The 21,251-nt window shown below is 46.7% G+C and overlaps 1 protein-coding gene across 1 annotated transcript; it reads right to left on the bottom strand.

Moving 5' to 3' along the window:
• Nucleotides 1-1,924: 1,924 nt before the first annotated feature.
• On the bottom strand, nt 1,925-19,749 carry LOC127549950 (probable G-protein coupled receptor 141). The gene is made up of 2 exons (XM_051978460.1): nt 19,379-19,749; nt 1,925-2,870 (listed from the first exon to the last, which is right to left on the bottom strand). The coding sequence occupies exon 2, from the start codon at nt 2,856-2,858 to the stop codon at nt 1,947-1,949; it is 912 nt and encodes a 303-aa protein (XP_051834420.1). The 5' UTR covers nt 2,859-2,870; nt 19,379-19,749; the 3' UTR covers nt 1,925-1,946.
• Nucleotides 19,750-21,251: the final 1,502 nt, after the last annotated feature.

Below are 21,251 nucleotides of genomic sequence, written 5' to 3'. Positions count from 1 at the left end.
TCTGTCTCTCAGTCTCTGCCTTGTTTCTTTATGTCTCTCTGTCTCTTGTCTTTCTGTCTCCATCTGTCTCTTTTTTCTGTCTCCATCTTTCTCTCTGTGTCTCTGTTTCTGTCCCTCCAACAATTCCCAGAATTCATAGCTGCATTTGGCGCCTTTTTCCCCTTCCAGAGTGAGGAGCCCAAACACACCGGAAGTGCCCTCGTGCCCCCTAATGGGGGAGAGCCCAGAGTCTGACTTCTGCCTTTGAACCTTGCGTGGAGCCGCAGGCAGGAAATGCCCCCGTTACATCATTAACCACCCAGGGGCGCAGAGCCGCCCTCCGAGGGGCTGCCGCATTGACAAATGGCCCCAAGTAGGAAGAGCCGCTGACTCCGCGGGGAGGAGGGACAGGACAGGACTGAAAGTTGTCATTTGTCCTTGGTTCTCGCAGAGGACCCGGCCCTGCAGGCAGCGAAGTGGCCTGAAGCGAGCGAGGCTGGCCTCCAAGCCATGGGGCCCCGCGGTCTGGATGAGCACCAAGACGCCCGACTGGTTGGTCCAGAGGCACCGTGTGGAGCCCCCCACTGGGGGGCAGGGCCTGTCCTGTGCCTTTCCTTCCAGCCCTGGGCCTGGCACACAGCAGGTGCTCAATAACCGCTGACTGACCAGGGGGGCCGGGGATCCAGGGTCACCCGATGGAACTTAAGACACGATTCATGCAGGAACTCTGCCCTGGCTGCCTCGGGGCCCCCGGAAGCACCCCTAGACCTCCCGGCCCGGAGGGGAATTCACAACCACGGCCACGGATTTCAAAAGAGGGCTCGGAGGAGGTTTGGACGGGGTGGGGGTTGGGCGAGCGGGTTCTCGCTGTAATTCTGGCCTGGTTACAAATGCTCCTTTTCCTGTTCCTTTGTGGGAGGAGGGGAGCTGGGGGGGGGGGAGCCTGGGGTTCTTAAATACACACTCACCGCCACGCCCCCCACACACCTCCCTCCCCCTCTCCGCAGAACTTAGGAACGAGCCACGCCGGGATCTCGTCTCCGGCCCCGTTTCCTCTCCTACTACTTGGCCCCCAGTCAGTCCGTCAGGGCACGTTCGGCTCCTTCTGGTCCCCGGTCTCGGGCCGGCACCGGGAGTTGAGCGAACAGTCCCTTCCGTTCAGGACGAGAATACACAACCGCGATCGGCAGCGAGGCGGTACCTGCCCCCCCTGGCAGCCCCGGGGAGGGGGGGGGAGGGGGAGCCTGTTTTTCACAGGCGGAGCTGGGCTAAGTGACTTGTCCAGAGTCACGCAGCTAAGGAAGAGTTCGAGGCAGGATTTGAATTCAGGCGCTCCTGAATCTCGTCCCAAAGATGGAGACCCTGGGTTGGCCGTCACCCTGCCGCCGGAGCCAAAGGAAAGCGTCCCTGGGAAATAGCGCACCAATAAGGAAAGCCATGTCAATGTTCTCGAAGTCCGGGTGGCGGCGCCATCTCTGCGGGGGCTGCCGTCACTGCCCCCAGGGGGCCAAGGCCCAGAATGAGACAAAAGACTCTCCAAATTCCATTTATTGTCATTAAAAAAAAAGAAAAACCTTTGACCTGATTTTCCTCGTTCGTAAAACAAACTTTCACAGCAACAAAACAGCTAGAATTTACATAGCACCTACTATGCGCCAGGCAAAGCCCTTCCACACCCTCCCCCCCCCCCCCATCCACAATCACACACACAAAGGCGGCCAGCTGCGCACTCTCTGCTTGGCCAAGAGCTTGGCCATCATCTCCCGGGATCTTCTCGATAACCCTCCAGAGCAGGGACCACGAGTGATATTTTCCCGGAGGGCAGAGGGCGAGTCCCAGCAGGTCTTCTGACCCGAGCTCTCACCCTAGTGAGCACGCCCTCCCCCACCCTCCCTCAGGCCCCTGGCAGCCCCCCACCAGCCCCACGGGCAGAGCTTCCCCTCCCTCCCCTCCCCCCGCCGACTCTCTCAGCAGGAGCGGCAGCTCAGGAGCTCCAGGACCTTGTTCTTGAACCAGCGGCTGCCCCAGAGGAAGAAGAGCAGCAGGTCCAGGCAGCTGAGGGCGGTGACGCCCAGGAAGATCTCGTTGTAGAGCGCGGCGGGGCCGCACGGGTCCGAGGCCGCCGGCACCCCGAGGTAGTAGAGCCGGAAGCACTGGTAGGGCAGGAAGCACACGAAGATGACGCCCACGAAGACCAGGTTCTTCAGCTGCGCCCAGAACTCCTGGTGCGCCAGGCGCGCGCGCGGCAGCTTCCGGCCCGTGGCCGCCAAGGCCACGCCCTGGACCGCCAGGAGCCCGAGGGCCACGGCGATGACGGCCACGGCGGCCGCGTAGTTGATGGCCCTGACCCAGACGGCCCGCAGCTCCCCCTGGAACTCGAAGCACCTGGAGCGGTCGTAGTCGCCCAGGTTGCCGTACTGGGTCAGCAGCGGCGGGACCACTGCGAGCAGCACCAGCGCCCAGAGCGCCGCGCTGGCGGCCACGGCGTGCAGCTTGCGGTAGAACTCCACCTTGTCTCGGAACCTGAAGAAGACCAGGTACCTGGCGAGCAGGATGCCGGCGTAGAGCACGAAGGTGAGGTACATGTGCAGGTGCAGCATGGCGCTGGCCACCTTGCAGAAGGGCAGCCCGAAGTACCACTCGTGCCGGACCAGGTAGACCAGGCGGAAGGGCACCGTCAGCAGGAAGAGCCCGTGCACCAGCACCAGGTTGATGACGGCCGCCGTGGTCACCGACAGCGAGTTCATCTTGGCCAGCTCAAACAGGATGCAGAGGCCGCCGGCCGCTCCCCCGACGAACACGGCGCCGTACAGGCCGGCCAAGGGCCGCGCCCAGAAGGGGTCGCACAGGCTGGGCTGGGAGCTGTTCGGGGCCGCCATGCTCCGGACCTCCTGGAGGAGAGAAAGCACCCAGGCTGTTAAGGGCCCCAGAGCCCGGGGCCCGGAGCTGGGAGAGACCGAGGGACCAAGCCCCGATGTCCAGCTCGGCTCTTCTCCTCCCCCCACCAAGAGTCGCTGGACACCTGGAATTACGGCCGCCCGCATTCCAGACTCAGCGGCTGCCGAACCGAGCTCGCTCTTTTCCCCAAAGGCCTTTGAACTTCTCTAGTTCTATCACGGGTGCCCTCGTGCTTCCATTCACCTGCTTCTGCCACTTAGTGCCTGGCGACCAAGGCCCTTCTCCTCCCCGGGTCTCACTCTTCACTTGTAAAAGGAGGGGTCGGACAACCCTGGAGTCGGGCAGCTCCTCCCTGCATGGCCCACCCCCTCCACGCATCGGGGGTCAAGGATCTCTTTTGGTGTTTTTCTGACGGGGAAGATACTGTCCCTGTATTCAGGGGAGTGACAGGACAGTCCATCCTTGAAAAGAGCATTCATATACATGGTCTCCTGCGAGTCTCACCCTCCCCCTGAAAGTGAGGGAATAAGAATCGTCCAAGGGGGAAATAAGGGCTTGGAAGGCGGAGCCACCGGTGCCCTCTGGTCACGGATGAAATGTCAGGGCCAAGAGCTGACCCCGGCTCCCCCCTCCACGATCATCCTCTCTGGAAGAAAGTCTTTCTTAGGGCTGAGGACTTTGAGGAACTGAGACTCTCGGAGAGGAAGCTAGTCAGCAGGCATGGGGATGATGAGAAGGGTTCCAGGGGAAAGGGGACTGGAGAAGGGTGGGCAGAGGGAAGGGCCAGGGCTGGATGTGCTCTGGGAAGGGGAGGGCAGCTGGTCCATGCCCTCCCGGTGTGCTCAGTGTCCCGGGGGCGTCTTCCCTACCAGCACCAGCGGCAGTACCACCATAAGCATGGGACTAGGGGAGGTGGCAGCCTGGGGGCTGGTCAGGTGGTAGGAGCTCTGCTGGCTGGAGACGGCCCTTGTGGTCCCAGCCCCCCTTTCCTCCTTTGAAGATGTTGTCAGTCCTCAATGACTCATTCTCCATGACTAAATTGTCGGGGCATTACATTACATTGGATTCCCATCCAAATATTGGAGATCCCTCACCTGAACAGAACTCTCCTCTGCCCAAATGGTTGTCTTTGGTAAGGTTGTAAAGACAGGTTCCACGTGATCCAAGAGGCAGCCAAGAGAAGGGGGAAAGGCTCAGCTCAAGATGGGGGACAGGGACAGGCCTCTTAGATCCCTCCTGGCGGCAGGTCTAGTCGCCAGTCACAAACCAAGCCAAGAAAAGACATAAAGCTATCTGCAGTATGGAATTATTTAAGGAAATCAGGCCTTTATGCAAAAGACACCTACTAAGTATTTGGCATTATGGCAATATGGTCAGAATTTGCAAAATTAGAGGGTTTTTTAAAGGCACATCTGGATCAAAATTATAATAGATTAGTCGAATGCGATCGGCAGGGAATGACAAAAGTGATCAAATGAATTGGAAATGCACCAACTGCACTGATGTCATCTGACTGGCCTAAGTTTTGTTTCATGTTTTAAATATCGCATCCTGGGTACTTTATTATTTCTTAGCCCTGCCTGACTGATGTCATTGATCTTCTTTGAGAATGAATGACAAAAATAATTTTTAAAATAAAGATTAGAAAAAGAACAAACTGCAAACAATTTAATTTCTGGTGAATTTTGGGAAATCACTGTATCCGAAATGCCAAAAATCATTGCAATTCTATCATTAGAAAAATATAGTCAATTAAAATTTGTTGTTTAATTGTGTCCAAATTTTCTTTTTTTTTTAATTTTTATTTAATAATTACTTTATATTGACACTCGTTTCTGTTCCAATTTTTTTTTCCCTCCCTCCCTCCACCCCCTCCCCTAGATGGCAAGCAGTCCTTTATATGTTGGATATGTTGCAGTATATCCTAGATACAATATATGTTTGCAGAACCGAACAGTTCTCTTGTTGCGTAGGGAGAATTGGATTCAGAAGGTATAAATAACCCGGGAAGAAAAACAAAAATGCAGATAGTTCACATTCGTTTCCCAGTGTTCTTTCTTTGGGTGTAGCTGCTTTTGTCCGTCATTTATCAATTGAAACTCAGATCTCTTTGTCAAAGAAATCCCCTTCCATCAAAATATGTCCTCATACAATATCGTTGTCGAAGTGTATAATGATCTCCTGGTTCTGCTCATTTCACTTAGCATCAGTTCATGTCAGTGTCTCCAGTCCTCTCTGTATTCATCCTGCTGGTCATTTCTTACAGAACAATAATATTCCATAACATTCATATACCATAATTTACCCAGCCATTCTCCAATTGATGGGTATCCATTCATTTTCCAGTTTCTAGCCACTACAAACAGGGCTGCTACAAACATTTTGGCACATACAGGTCCCTTTCCCTTCTTTAGTATTTCTTTGGGATATAAGCCCAATAGAAACACTGCTGGATCAAAGGGTATGCACAATTTGATAATTTTTTGGGCATAATTCCAGATTGTGTCCAAATTTTCATGACCCCATTTGGGGTTTTTTTGGCAAAGATGGAGTAGTTTGCCATTCCAGCTTATTTTACAGCTGAGGAAACTGAGGGAAACAGGGGTGACTAAATGAAGGATCACACAGCTAGTCTAAGACTGGATGTGAATCAGGAAGAGCAGAATTCCTGCCTCTAGGTCTGGCACTCTATCCACCTAACTGCTCAATTAGACATCTCAATAATTTTCAAACATTTTGAATACGCTCCTTGGTGGCTCAATTCCTAATCTCACAGCATCTGAATTTAAAAGTTAAGTTCCTTTTTCTAGCCCCAAACACAGCTGTTTTGGTGTGATGAACAGAAACCTTTTAAGGGAGGCTGAATCAAAATTTCTGTTAACACCTCCACCCCCCTCCCCTTCCCCTTCCTCTCTCCTTCAGAGGAAGTATTTAACAAAGAGATTCAGACCAAGTGGAAGAGCCTTTTGGAGTGGGAGATAAGCCGTCAGACCTTGGCTGGGTGGGGGCTAAAAAACCCACCCTGAACACCCCCTCCATAAATGTGCTTGACTTTTCCTTCAGGACACAGGTTAGCTGCCCCAGGCCTGTCCAGGAAGTCAATCCCAGACTTCTAAGCTTGATGGAGCACCCGATGATGTTTCCTGGAAGCTCACCACAATTGTGGGGACTTCCTCTCCCTTTTTCTGCAGGGGAGACTCAGAGCTCTAGGGATGGGCTCAGGGTCACTCAGCATGGGTGAGGACTTTGGTCTGTTGAGTGTACTTACTAGGCGCTTAATACATGCTTTTTGATTAACTGGCCAGTAAGTCAGTCCCAGCAGCTGTAATGAAGGCTTTCTTTGGGAAAATCACAAATCCAAACTCCCTGACATGGCAGTTGAGACACTTTGTCTTCTGGCCTCAGTTTCCCTTTCCACTTTATCTTTCCCTTCCCGCCCCCCCCTCACTTTACCTGCTTATTCTTTTCTCCATTCCAGAGGGCCTACTTGCCACAGAAGCTTCCACTTTCCACCTTCCTGGACACCTTCCACTGGCAGTAAGCCCCAGACACCCTTTAGTCCCAGCTGTCAAATCCCCTTCTTCAGAAAACCTGCTGGCTCCTGACCTCACCCCGACCCTCTGGCCCGATCTAGGGGAGTCATCTCATTCACCCCCTTATTTACAGATGAGGAGCCAGGAGCCGTGGAAGTGAAGGGCTCAGGTTTCAAAGCCAGCCCTTCCTCCATTACCTCCTTTGTAAATTCCTGGAGGTCAGGGTCCTTGAAGTTGGCCAGGTCAGTGCTTGGACAATGCACAGTCCATTGGGGAGATCTCCATGGCTTTGTTCTCTTGAAAAGGCATGGGCTGGTGTGCACAGCCCCCGAGGTACTTTCCAGTGGCCCCTGAAGGACAGCGACCTTAGCTCTCCTCGGATGTCTCCCCATAGGATGGAGGCTACAAGCTCATGGAAGTCCCGCTGAATCGAGGATTGTCCCTCGAGGACTCCTCCAAGTGCTGGGGGGAGTCACAGCAGCTGGGGTCACCTGGTGAATTCTTTGGGCCTCATCTACCACTGGGGTTCATCCAGTCCAGGCTGAGCACACATGTGCTCCATTTGACTTGTATGCCCTAATTTCTGCCCTATTTGTTCCCCACTCTGACCCTTACATTACAGCATTCCCAAGGGCGAAAACGGTTTTTTGGCTCCCTCTCCTCACCTGTCCTGGAAGCTCCCGGAGGGAGAGCTAAGGCAGCAGAGACTGGCCAGGACACTGCCTGAGCTTTCCCAGCTTCCCTCAGAATCATCATCACTAGATCAAGCCTCCAGATGGATTTTGGATCGCAGAGCATAATAATTTTCCAGCTTAAGCTACTTTGGGAGGACTTCAGGAAAGGTCGGTCTCACTGGGCAGCGTAGGGTGGAGAGGCCGGGGCAGGAAATGTAGCAGGGGGCTCTTTGCCAAAACACAGCAGGGCTGGGTCATGTTCTTGTTCAGGCCAGCTATGAGACCTCCCAGGGAACCCCAGCTAAACCACAGGGAAGTGGCCAGGACCACCCAGGCCCATCAGTCCCAGCCCAGAACAGTCAGTGAGAGGCCCCCAGCCCCCTGAAAAAGAGCTCAGGACCATCTCCCCCATGTCTAAGGAGCAGAGCTCAACTTTTAAAAATGAGCAAAAAGAGCTCTGGCTATAGGGAGCCACTATGGAGATGGGGATGATGGGAACACGAATGCAGGAGAGGTCATCCTAGGCAAAATGCTTCCAGGAGAAGCCTCAAAGGCGGGGATAAGAAGTGGTCCCCAGATCAAAAGGCTCTCTTAGAAGAGTTCAAAAAGGCTCTTAAAAGAGAGAAAGAAGAAAAATGGAGAAAAAATGGAGAAAAAATAACTGAATGCTATACAGGAGAAGCACGAAAAGTTTGGGATTAAAGAGCCAACAGCTTAGAAAAGAAAATACAGAAATCAACTGAAGAAAACAACTGTTTAAAAAATAAATATGGCAGAATAGAAAAAACATACTGAAGAAAACAATCTTTTTAAACTGCAATTCTTCTATACATTTTCCCATATTTATCATCCTGCACAAGTAAAATCAGATCAAAAAGAAAAAAAAGCAAGCGAACAACAACAAAATAGGTGACAGTATTATGTTATGATACACATTTAATCTCCAGTTTTCCCTTCAGATGCAGGTAGTTCTCTCCATCACAAGTCTATTAGAATTGGCCTGAAACATCTCATTGTTGAAAAGAGCCACGCCCATCAGAATCGATCACTGCATAAACTTGTGGCTGTGCTCTTGGTTTTACTCATTTCACTTAGCATCAGTTCATGTCAGTCCCTCCAGGCCTCTCTGAGATTATCTTGCTGTTAGTTTCCTATAGAACAATAATATTCCATAACATCCATATACCATTATTTATTCAGCCATTCCCCAACTGATGGGCAGCCACTCAGAAGAAAACTTCTTAAAAAATAAATTTGATGAAATGGAAACAGAAAACAACTTGAAAAATAGAATTGGTGAAATGGAAAAAGAGAGCAACTTTTTAAAAAATAGAATTGGCAAAATGGAGGGAAAATTCACTGAACAAAACAACTCCTTTAAAAGTAAATTGTCAACTACAAAAAAGGTTTTAAAAAAAGCTAACTGAAGAAAAAGAAATTAACTGGAAACTAAATAATATAACAATAATGAGTGGATGAAACTAATTACAGATATAATTGATAATTTCATTCAAGAGAATGACAACATACCAAAATTTATGGAATGCAGTCAAAACAGTTCTTGGGGAAATTTTATGTCTCTAGATGCTTACTTGAATAAAATAGAAAAAGAGAAGATCAATGCTAAAAAAAAAAATCTAGAGAAATAAATGAAAAGCCCTCAATTATATATCAAATTTGAAATTCTGAAAATAAAAGGGGACATTAATAAAATTAAAAGTAAGAAAACTTTTAGTTGGTTTTATGAAAAAACAACAAAATATATAAACCTTTAGTTAATTTGATTAGAAAAGGGAAATAAGAAAATCAAATCGCTAGTATCAAAAATGAGAAGGAGGAACTTTTCAGCAATGAAAAGGAAATTAGAGCAATAATTAGGAGCTATTTTACTCAATCTTATGCCAATAACATCTAAATTAAATGGATGAATACTCACAAAAGTATAAATTGCCCATACTAACACACGAGGAAATATGTTACTTAAATAGTCTCATTTTAGAAAAACTAATTGAAACAAGCCATCAATGAATTCCCTAAGAAAAAATCTCCAGGGCTACATGGATTACAACTGAATTCTACCAAAATTTAAAATATTGGAATCACTATTATATAAACTATTGGAAAAATAGGGAAAGTCCTACCAAATTCCTTTTATGACACAGAGATGGTGCTGTTACCTAAACCAGGAGCAACCAGAGAAAGAAAATTTATAACCCAATTTCCTCAATGAATTTTGATGCCAAAAATTTAAATAAAGCATTAGCAAAACGATTACAACAATTCATCACCACCATAATACACTATGACCAAATAGGATTTATACCAGGAATGCAGAACTGGTTCAATATAAGGAAAAACTAGCAGCATAATTGACCATATCAAAAGTGACACTAACAGAAATTGTATGATTATATCAATAGATGCAGAAAAAGCATTTGATAAAATACACTATCCATTCCTATTAAAATACCACTAGAGAGCATAGAATTACTAGAATGTTCCTTAAAATAAGTAGCATCTATCTAAAACCATCAGCAAGCATTATATGTAACGAGAATAAACTAGGAACATTGCCAATAAGATCAGGGGTGAAACAAGAATAGTCCATCATCACCGTTACTATTCAATTGTACTAGAAATGTTAGCTTTAGCAGTAAAACAAAAAGAAATTGAATTAGAGCAGCTAATGAGGAAACAAAACTATCACTCTTTGCAGATATGATGGTATACTAAAAAGTCCTAGAGAATCAACTCAAAAACTACTAGAAATAATTAATTTAGCCAAGTTGGAAGATATAAAATAAACCCACATAAATCATTGGCATTTCTATATGTTATCAGCAGCAAGAGATAGACAGAAATCCACTTAAAATAACTGTAGAGAATATAAAATATTTGGGAGTCTACCTACCAAAACAAAGCCAGGAAATTAGCACCACAATTACAAAAACATTTTTCACACAAATAAAGTTAAACAACTGGAAGAATATCAAGTGCTCATAGGTAGACCGAGCTAATATTAAAAATGATAATTCTACCTAAATTAATGCACTTATTCAGTGTCATACTAGTCAAACTACCACAAAATTACTTTATAGAGCTAGAAAAGTAACAAAATTCATCTGGAGGAATAAAAGGTCAAAAGTTTCAAGGGAATTAATGAAAAAGCACGCACAGGAAGGTGGCCTAGCTGTGCCAGACCCCAATAACTGTAGTATAAATAAAGCACCAGTCCCCAAACCCATTCGGTACTGGCTGAGGAAGAGCGCTCGGTCAGTGGAATAGGTTAACTTCTGTGACACAACAGCCACGAACAAAAGTAAAGCAGTGTTGGACAAACCCAAAGACTCCAACGTTGGGATGAGAACTCACTATTTGACAAAAATTGCCGGAAAACTGGAGACCGCAGCTAGACCCTGACCCACACCTAACGGGGCGTACCAAAATAAGGTCCGAACAGTCCGTGGTCCAGACACGAAGAAAGAGCCTATAAGCTAATTAGAAGAACTAGGGATAGTCTATCTCCCAGGTCTATGGAAAAGGGAGTTATTAGAGAACACGGGGAAATGCAAAATGGATACTTCTGATTATATTAAATTGAAAAGTTTTTGTACAAACAAAACCAATGTTTTTCCTTTTGACCCGACTTTTCTTGTGCAGCATGACAAATGTGGAAATAGGTTCAGAAAAATTGCATGTTTAATCTGTATGAGATTGGTTAAACACGAGGCTTTGCCGTATTTGGAAACATTAAACCTCTTACAAGAAGAAAGCCCTAAGCCCCATCCCTTCCGCTGGTGAGGACCCCCCACTGATGCAGTACCCCTGCGGCCCCTCCCTTCCCCCCATCCCGCTAGTCCGGAGGTAACTAGCCCCACATCCAGTCCGGTGCCTGCACGGAGGCCGGATTTAACACCTGCAGACCCGCTCAGAACGCGGAGGAGCTCACTGCTCGGAGCCCGCTCCACGGACCCTTACGGCCTGCCGCAGGCAGAGCTGAGAATGATTGACAGCGGCCACCTACCTCACTATCTCCGAGTCGCCTCCCCAGAGCATCTGCGCAGCCGCCCTGCCTGCCTGACCAGAAAGGACCCGCGGGCTTCCTTTCCGCCCTCCTCCCCTCCCCCCTTCCCCTAAGTGGTCCTTCCACAACAGTCCACAGGCTGCGGTGGAGCCTCCGAACACATGATGGGGCAAAGCCGCCTCCCGCAGGCGCCACACGGGTCTGTGGCGGCCACACGCATTTCAACCACAAATACAATTTCCAGCGCGGGAGGAGGGCGCTCAGCCCGGGCCCACCAACCGGCCAGGCGTTACACGTGGGTAGGGAAGGGCAGTAATGATCCTGGAAAGGGCGGCCGGCCCCAGACACACGGCACGGACCGCAAACCTGCTCACTCCGCGGGCATTTATTAAGCACCTACTATGTACCAGGCACGCTACTAAATCTCCGAATACTAGGACGAGAGAATGAACGCTCCGCCACCTCAAGAAGCTTTTACCTTAGGGGAAGGGGGAGGAGCAGAAAAACACTGGAGGGATCCAAGGAGGATTCTGGGAAGATGGCGGAGTAGATTTCCCCCAAATAGAACAAATTTGTAGCTGGGGAGAGAACATAACTGACCAGTTACGATTAAAATCCAGGGGGACTCGGGGCAGAACAGACCCCTCCCGATGCAAACAACGGGATAAGATCTGAAGACAGACCCGGCCGGGAATAATTTAACTGTCTTAAGCGCAGACGTCCCCCAGGCCCTGTGGGGCCAGGCAGCTCAGGCCGAAGCACAGGGACTCCCGGCGGACTGTGGGTGCTACTGGCTGAGGGCACTTGCAGGAGCCCGAGCTCTTGGTTTGGGTTCCTGGTCAGAGGAGAGAGCCCAAGGGAAGCCAGAGGCACCGTCCCCGCCCCAGCATTGCAGGTGCTTACACTAATAGGTCTTATTAAAAGGAACTGGCTGAGAGAACCTCACTTACTATGGGAACAGGGAAGCCCGGGGTTCATCTTCAGAGGACACTAAAGTAAAAAAAAAAAAAAAAAGCTTCCATCCCAAAGAGCGCAGTGAAGGGGCTCCTCACCCAGAGAGAATTCACAGAACTCAAAAAAAGAATTTAAAAATGAAGTGAGAGACACTGAAGAGAAACTAAAAATAAATAAATAAAGGTAAGGCCCATCTAAGAAATACAAGATGATTGTGAAAAAAATTAACCAACTAGAAAAGAAGTTACTGGGTCTCAAAGATGAAAATAACATTCTGAAAATTAGAATTGGGCAAGGGAAAGCCCGCAAAGATATGAGAGACCGAGAAATAACAGATTATAAAGAATGAACAAATAAAACAGAATGTGAAACATCTGATAAGAAAAACAACAGATTTGGAGAACAGTTCGAAAAGAAAAGAATAAGTGGACAGCATGAAAGTTGTGATTAAAAAGGACCTTGACACAATAATTCAAGAAATAATCCAAGAAAATTGTCCTGGAGTGATAGAACATGAGGGAAAGTAGAAATAGACAAAATCCACCTATCACCACCTCAAAGAGACCCTTCGTAGAAAACGCATAATAACATTATTGCCAAATTTCAAGACCCCCAAATTAAAGAGAAAATTTTGCAAGAAACAAGAAAAAATTCAAATATGCTGGAGCCACAATTAGAATTGCACAGGACTTAGCAGCCACAATAAAAGATGGCAAGACCTGGAATCACATTTACTGACAATCAAAAGAATTAGGCCTATGGCCAAAAATATCATATCCAAAATGGACTTTGAGTGAACTTGCAGATTTTCAGGACTTTCTATAAACCCAACCCAAACTTAATAGAAAATTTAACATATAAGAGCCAGTATCAAAGATCAGTTTCAAGGAACTTAACATGGACAAATTGTTTTATGTTTTTTTTAACATGGGAAATGAGTATCATGTATTTAAGATTGACATCAACAATGGGGCAGCTCAAAAGAAGGATTGGGGCAGAGTAAAGGTAAAAATAGTAATTATTATACAAATGAAGTGCAGAGAAAAGGCACGATGAGGAGGGCTGGTACTTCTTTGAGAATGGATTAAATAGGCAACACTACATTTAAAAATAAGATACATTTTTTTAAAATTAAAAAAAAAGAGATCCAATACTTGATAAGACAGAGGACTCTGAAGATGTGTGAACCTGAAACCACAACATAAGGACTTCAAACAAAAAATGAAATAAGGCCAGAATACATTCTGCCCAGCAAAAATAAGACAGAATAGAAAAAAATGGACAAACAAGCATAATACAGCCTTATGTTGTACACATGAAATTTTTTTTCTACTTAAATTTTAGATAAATAAAAACATTTTTAAAAGTACAGCACTTCAATGCTAAACACTACAGAATACTGGCAAAGAAGAATCTTTTTAAAAAAATAAGTATGCAATGGAGATTCACTAGAACCTTTTCCAATAAATACAGGAGTAAAGCAAGGATACTTGTTCTTCCTGCTTTATTTGATGTGGTTTGAGAAATTTTGGCAGCAGAAATAATTCAAATCAATTCAATACACCTAGGTGCCAGGCACTGTGCTGAACTCTGGGGACATAAAAAGAGGGAAAAAGATAGTTCCTGCACTTAAAGGCTTACAATCTAATGGGAGATGCAATATACAAACACATACAAAGCACTCTATACACTGGTAAAATAAAAATAACTGAAAACACAGAAAGCTTTGAAATGAAGAGGAGTTAAGGAAAGCTTCCTGTAGAAGGTGGGACCTGAGATGGGACTTGAAATCCAGGAAGATTAGCAGTCTGAGCGGAAGATGGAGAACAAAAACACAAAAGAAAGATACTAAAGGCAAAAAAAAAAGATCTGTCAAGAGGCTATCAAATTATCCTTATTTGTATCCCTAGCACTTAGCCCTGAAGAGAAACACCCAAGTCAAATCATCTTCAGATACTTCCTAGCCATGTGACTGGTACAAATAATCAACTTCTGGATAAGACATCCTCACAATTCCAGGACTGTCATGAGCATTAACAGAACATACGTAAAGAGACTTGAAACCTTAAAATACTCTACAAATGCAGTCTATTACTATTGGAATTACCAGATGGTCAATGACAGTGGAAGTAGTAGTTACCTCATACTGGTAATGAATATCCTGAAAACGACACTGACAGATCTCACTGTCATTTTGGGGAACAAAAAAGGGAGAGCAACACAGAATTATGTATTAATGTATCCGTAGCGATTTCTACAAGAAGCCTTTGTTAAGCCCTCTTAATTTCAGTGCCTTTCTTATCTTGATTATTCTTAATTTATTCTGAATACAGCTTGTTTGTATATCTTTGTTTGTTGTATATATTTGTTTGTTTCTTGTCTCCCCCATTAGACTGTGAATTCTGAGGAAAATGACCATTTTGCCTATGTTTGCATCACAAGTGTTCAGCATAAAGCCTGGTATATAATAGGTGTTTAATAAATGTTAATTGATTGACAATTTAAAAAAAAGGATGATGTATTAAGTACCTATTATGTACCTGATGTACTGGATACAAAAACAAAGAATGAAACAATTTCTCTGTGCAGCAAACATATTCTTTCTTTTTTAAAAATGCACAAACATTTATTTTTAAGAAACATTAACTTTTTAAAAAAATGTTGTTGAGATAATTTTTTTTTAAATTTTGAGTTTCAAACACTTTCCCACCCTCCCTCTCCCTGCACTTACCTCTCTGGTAAGCAATTGGATATAGATTACACATGTGCAATTATGTAAAACATCTCCTTATAAGTGATTTTTTGCCAGAAAACTCAGTTAACAACAACAAAGAATGAAAGAAAAAAGTGAAAAGTAGCATGCTTTAGTCTGTATTTAGATATCAGTTCTTTCTCTGGAGGTGAATAGCATTTTTCATTATGGTTCCTTTGGGATTGTTTTGGATGACTGTATTGCTGAGAATAGCTAAATCATCCATAGTTCTTCATGGAACAATTCTGCTAAGTACAACATGCTCCTGGTTCTGCTTATTTCACTTTGCATCTGTTTATGTCTTTCCAGGTTTTTCTGAAATCATCGTGTTTGTCAATTTTTATAGCACAAGAACTTCCCATTACAATCAGATACCACAACTTATTTAGTGGTTTCCTGAATGATGGGCATCCCCTCAATGTCCAATTCTGAGCTACCACCAAAAAAAGCTGCTATAAATATCTTTGTACAACTAAGTCTTTACCCCTCTTTTTTGTTTTATCTCTGAAATAGATCTAGCAGTAACATTGCTGGATCAAAGAGTACACATAGTCTGATAGCCTTTGGGCATGGTTCCAGATTGGTCTCCAAAATGGCTGGATCAGTTCACAACTTCGCCAACAGTATTAGTGGTCCAGTTTTCCAACATTCATTTCAACATTTATCATTTTCCTTTTAACAAATATATTCTAATGGAACAAGGGGAAGTCCTTTTGGAGCAGAAAATAAAAGGAAAAGAACTGGTGCACTTGGCAAATTTCCAAGTTCTATGTGAGTACATTTCAAAGAAAATGATAAAGCCAGAGAAAGCCAACAGGATGAAAATAATCACACCCAATACAATTTTCTACTGCTCAGGAAAAGATCTTCCCAGGGAGCTGTAGCAGACAACCATATTACCAGCTTGATCCAGGGTCACTTAGACTCATTTCTCTAAGCAGAAATTCATAAATTAGTCATCAATGACTTGGGGCCATGAGGTAGTCACAGCTGCAAAGCAAAGTGTTGACTGAGGAAAAGAAACCCATCTCACAGATGAGCAAACTGAGGCTCAGGGAAGTGAATTCCTGGCTTTCTGCTCTTATTTGAAAGGCAATTTGGGGCCAGGCACTAAACTTCCCTCACTGATGATCCCATGTTTTTAAAAGGGGTCACCCAGATATTTCCATCCCTCCCCCCAAGGAGTCTTCCCTTCCCAAAAGACCTTCAATGAGTGAAAGCTAGAAGGGTGCTATGAGGAGCACTGAGGAAGGAGCTCTGGAGTTCATACCAGATATTAGTGATGTCCTTTCCAAGCCTAAGATTCTGTTATCTGATACATGTGCCACAAACAGGCTTGGCCCCATTTTAGAGATGAAGAAACAGAGGTTTAGAAAATTAAGTCGATATATTTTCAGCCTCAAATCTGACTTCTTTCCCATTCTGCCTGCCTAAAAGTCTGTCCAAAGCATCACAAACTTAGGGCTGAGACCTTACAATCCATTGAGTCAACCCTTAAATTACATAGGAAGAAACTGAAACAGACACCCTGAAAAATTAGAATGGACCTAAGAGAAGTCAAGGATTCCATGAGGTAACAAGAAGTATCGAAATAAAGTCAAAACACTGGGAAATAAAATATAAATTTTGGCAAAGACAACTGTGTCCGGAAGAAAGATTTCATAAGAAGCACTGGAGTACCCGAAGCCATCACCAGAAATCTTAGAAGAAAACTGCCCAGATATCTTAAGAATCAGAGAACCACATGGAAGAAGAAATTCTTTCTCCTGCTGAAATAAACCCCAAAATGAAACACCCGGGAACATCGGAGCTCAAGTCTAGAGCTTTCAATCAAATGGAGCAATAGTGATGAGAAGTAATTCAGGAAGAGCTGAAGGTCCAGGGACAGCCAGGATCACATAAGATTAAGTAGCTACTGCCTTAAAGAAGCAGAGAGCTTGGAATAATAAACAATAAAAATAAATGTTTTTATGACACTTTGGAGTTTTCCAAGTGTTTATCCCATTTTGTCCACACCACAACTCTGGGAGGTAGGTGCTATCATTTTAGTTGAGAAAACAGGTGTAGGTTAAGTGGTTTGCCCAAGGTGACACACTGCTGCTAAGTGTCTGAGGCCAAATTTGAATTTGGGACGTCTCGATGGTGTGATCTGGCCAGGACACTGCTTGGCTGCACCCTCCCCCAAGACAAAGAATATCGGCATACAACCAAGAAGAACCCATCCAGAAAAAACTGTATGATCCTATGGGGGTGGAGGTGGGGGTGGTACCTCCAAGAATCGTTGAAGAAAAGACCAGAGCTGCAGACACAGGAGCCCAGAGCCTTAAACAGGTGAATGTGAGTTTATGGTCATAAGGGAAGAAATGGGGACGGATTGTTTTTACTCTGTCTCTTTATTATGTTATGAGGACATTATTATGATCTTGAAAGAAGGAAAGGGAGGAAAAGAAGAACACATTTTGGTGAGAGATGGGGGAAGGGAGAAGCATGAGGAAAATTATCTTCCCCAAGCAGGGTGAGCAAGTACAAGTTTTATATAAAGAAGAAGAAAGGAGGGAGAAGTGGGTAACACACGAAGCTCTTACCTGGATGGATCAAAGGAAAGGGAGAAATTAGAGAGAGGGTAGATTAAGGGAGATTAATCCTGAGCAAGACAAACTATGGATTTAAAAAATGTTTATAGCAGATAGTCTTGAGGTAGCAAAGAAATGGAAACCAGGGAAAGGCTCATTAATTGGGGATTGGCTAAACAAGCTGTGCTTTATAATTATGATGCAAAGCTGTTATGCTATTAAAAAATTAGTGAGGCAGGCCTTTAGACAAAACCTGAGACTTAAATGAACTGAGGCAGGATTCAATGAGCAGAAGCAAGAGAATGGTTTTGACAATATAAAAAGAAAAATTGAAAGATTTCAGAATTTCTGATTAGGATAACGGTCACCCAGAATTCCAGAGGACTGATGATAAAACTTGCTGTCTACCCAGAGAGAGGGAGAGATGGAGATGAGAGAGAGACAGACTGACAGACAAGACACAGAGTTGTACAAGAGAGACAGAGACAGTTACACAAGACAGACAGACAGACAGAGAAAGGGAAGGAAGGAGAAGAGAGAGCACAAGCTGAGAAATTTATTTTTGGATGTGGTCAATTCAGGAATTTTTTTTTAACAGTGCATATTTGTTAAAAGTGTTTTTCTTTCTTCCCTTAATTTGGATTGAGAGGATAAAGGGGGAGGGGGGAGGCAGACTTTTGTTTTTAGTAGAAAAACCTTTTTTTTTTTTTTAAAAAGGAGCTCATTAGAATAGTTGTCAACACTCCCAACCCACAAGTAAGTGGTAATCGTTAATAGTTTGATTAGGGGGAACCCTCTACCTCCAGTCCATCAAACCTCTGGAGAACCCCAATTTTAGCAAGTCTGTCCTGGTATATAAACTTGCCTCTACACACACTCATACATACACACACATACACACACTCACACAGAGACACACTCATACACACAGACACATACACACAGACACACTCTCATACATACACACACACTCATACACAAACACACACACACTCATACATACACATACATACACACACACATACACACTCACACAGAGACACACACTCAGACACACACAGACACACTCATACATACAGACACTCACACATACATACACACACATTCAGAGACACACTCACATACAGACACACACATACACACACTCAGAGACACACTCATACATACATACTCACACAGAGACACACTCATACACACAGACACATACACACACTCACACAGAGACACACATACAGACATACACACACAGACACACTCTCATACATACACACACATACACACACTCACACAGAGACACACACATACAGACACACATACATACACAGACAGACACACACACTCATACACAGAGACACACTCACACACACATACACATATACACACTCATACATACATACTCACACAGAGACACACACTCATACATACACATACAGACACACATACATACACACACGTACACACACAGAGACACACACTCATACACGGACACATACATTCACACAGACACTCTCATACATACACACATACACACACACTCATACACAAACACAGACACACTCACATACAGACACACAGAGACACACTCATACATACATACACACACAGACACACACACATACACACACACACAGACACACTCACACATACACACAGTCACATTCAGAGACACACTCACAGACACACTCACACACATTCTTCCCAACCCCAACCGGGATCAAACCAACTCTCCCTTCCCAGGGAGGACTCCCGGACCTGAGGGTCTCCCTCTCCTCCCTTTCTCTTTCAAAGCCAAAGTGAATTCCTCAGTTAGACATAATGAGGGGCAGACGACGGCGAAGCTTCCCCTCCTGAGCCTCCGCTCCGTGATTCTGTCACGGCTCTGAGCCCCTCCGTGGGAACCTTCCAAGGGAAGCCTGTGCCGGGGCTCCCCGACCAGCTGTCAGGGTGATTCCCGCCCCCCGGAGGACCTCCCCTCCATCCCCTGCACTCACCTGGCTGCCGGTGCAGAGTCAGGACGGAGAGAGGAGCTCCGGCCCCGGGGGCGGTGGCCCCTACTCGCGGCCCCTCATTTCCCAGCCGTGCGGCCGAGGGGCCCCCTTCAATTGGCGCCAGACCGGGACGAAGGCCAAGCCCAGCCTCCCGGAGAGAAAAGGGAAGCTGCGGGCAGCAAGTTCCTGAATCCCACGCGCGGCCGCAGCCTCCCGGGCCGGCCTCAGGCACAGCCTCGTGGGATCCCCGAAGTGAGCCCGGCTTCAGCCTCGGGGGAGACCAGGGAGTGACTCCCGGCGTGGCGGCGGGGACGCCGCCAGACGCCCCCTTTTGGGGGGATCTCACTTGTAGATCAGACGTGATATCAATCTTTTAACAAGGAAACTGTTCTGGTCCACCCCGCGCAGGAAGCCGCCCGCAGCCACCGAAGGCCGGGGCCTTCCTGCCGCCCAAGCCTTGCCCCAAGCCTGGCTTCTGCGCTCGGCCCGGCCCTGTCCCTGACCCGGAGCTCGGCCCTGTCCCCGGCCCGGAGCTGGGCCCTGTCCCCCTTTACGTCCCGGACGCTGGGCCCTGTCCCCTTTTACGTCCCAGACGCTGGGCTCTGTCCCCTTTTGCATCCCGGATGCTGGGCCCTGTCCCCGACCCGGAGCTGGGCCCTGTCCCCTTTTGCGTCCCGGATGCTGGGCCCTGTCCCCGGCCCGGAGCTGGGCCCTGTCCCCTTTTGCGTCCTGGAGCTGGGCCCTGTCCCCGGTCCGGAGCTGGGCCCTGTCCCCCTTTGCCTCCCGGATGCTGGGCCCTGTCCCCCTTTGCGTCCAGAACTCTCCGTTTGGGCCCGGCACCTCAGCTCAAAGGGGCAGAGTTTGGGACCCGCCGTTCCAGGCCATTGGCGGACCCTGTGCAGACGGCCATAGCGGCAGCAGGCAGCACCCACAGCTCTGTGGGGCTTTGCCGCTACTATCTCAGCAGATCCCGCCAATAACAGACAGATGCCATTATCCCATACTGCAGATGAGGAAGCAGGGAGAGGTCAGGGGACTTGGCCAGGGTCACAGTACGCCTGCCTGGAAGGCTGGATTTGAACTCAGGACTTTTTAACTGCATCACGGGGCTGGTTTTGCCGGGCTGCCTTTTTTTTTTTTTCTTTTAGAATCATTGCTAAACGAGAGGACTGTGGGGAAAGATTTATCTGTAAATGAATAAGATGTAAAAGCAAAAAGCATAAATGACTTTAAAAAATATTTAAAAGTAGATTTTCTGACAGCCCACCGTATTTTCCCACTAAGCTCTGCCATTGTCCCATGGCCTTCAAGGGGCAACCCCATGTTCTGATGGGCGGCCTCTCCTCCTGGAGCTTCTGTGAGAGCCGGGAAGGAGTGGGAACAAGGCCGGAGAACGGCTTCTCCGGTGGGGGAGGTCCCAGGGGATCTGTCCCCAAATGTCAGCACCATCTCTCCCTCGGCTGGCCGGATCTCCCACCCCCCAGCAGGCTGCTCAGGGTGCACCAGGAGGACTGGCCATCCCCCAGGAGCCTTTATTAATGAATAGCCTTCTCGAGAAACCTGGGTAAACACAACCCTCCTAAAGGAATAAACACATCTTTGACCAGGCTCCTGTGAAAGAGCATCTGTGTACCAGGAGGGGGAGGGGGATGCTCTGTCCCTGTACCAGGAGGGGGAGGGGGATGCTCTGTCCCTGTACCGGGGGTAGGTTGGGGTGGGGGGAGGAGGTGGGGGGGGTGTTCTGTCCCTGTACCAGGAGGGGGAGGGGGATGCTGTCCCTGTACCAGGAGGGGAGGGGGATGCTCTGTCCCTGTACCAGGAGGGGAGGGGGATGCTCTGTCCCTGTACCAGGAGGGGAGGGGGATGCTCTGTCCTG

This window comes from Antechinus flavipes, chromosome 1 (genome assembly GCF_016432865.1).
Source record: "Antechinus flavipes isolate AdamAnt ecotype Samford, QLD, Australia chromosome 1, AdamAnt_v2, whole genome shotgun sequence".
Classification (NCBI taxonomy): Eukaryota; Metazoa; Chordata; class Mammalia; order Dasyuromorphia; family Dasyuridae; genus Antechinus; species Antechinus flavipes.
This window is presented reverse-complemented; position numbering and strand designations above follow the sequence as displayed.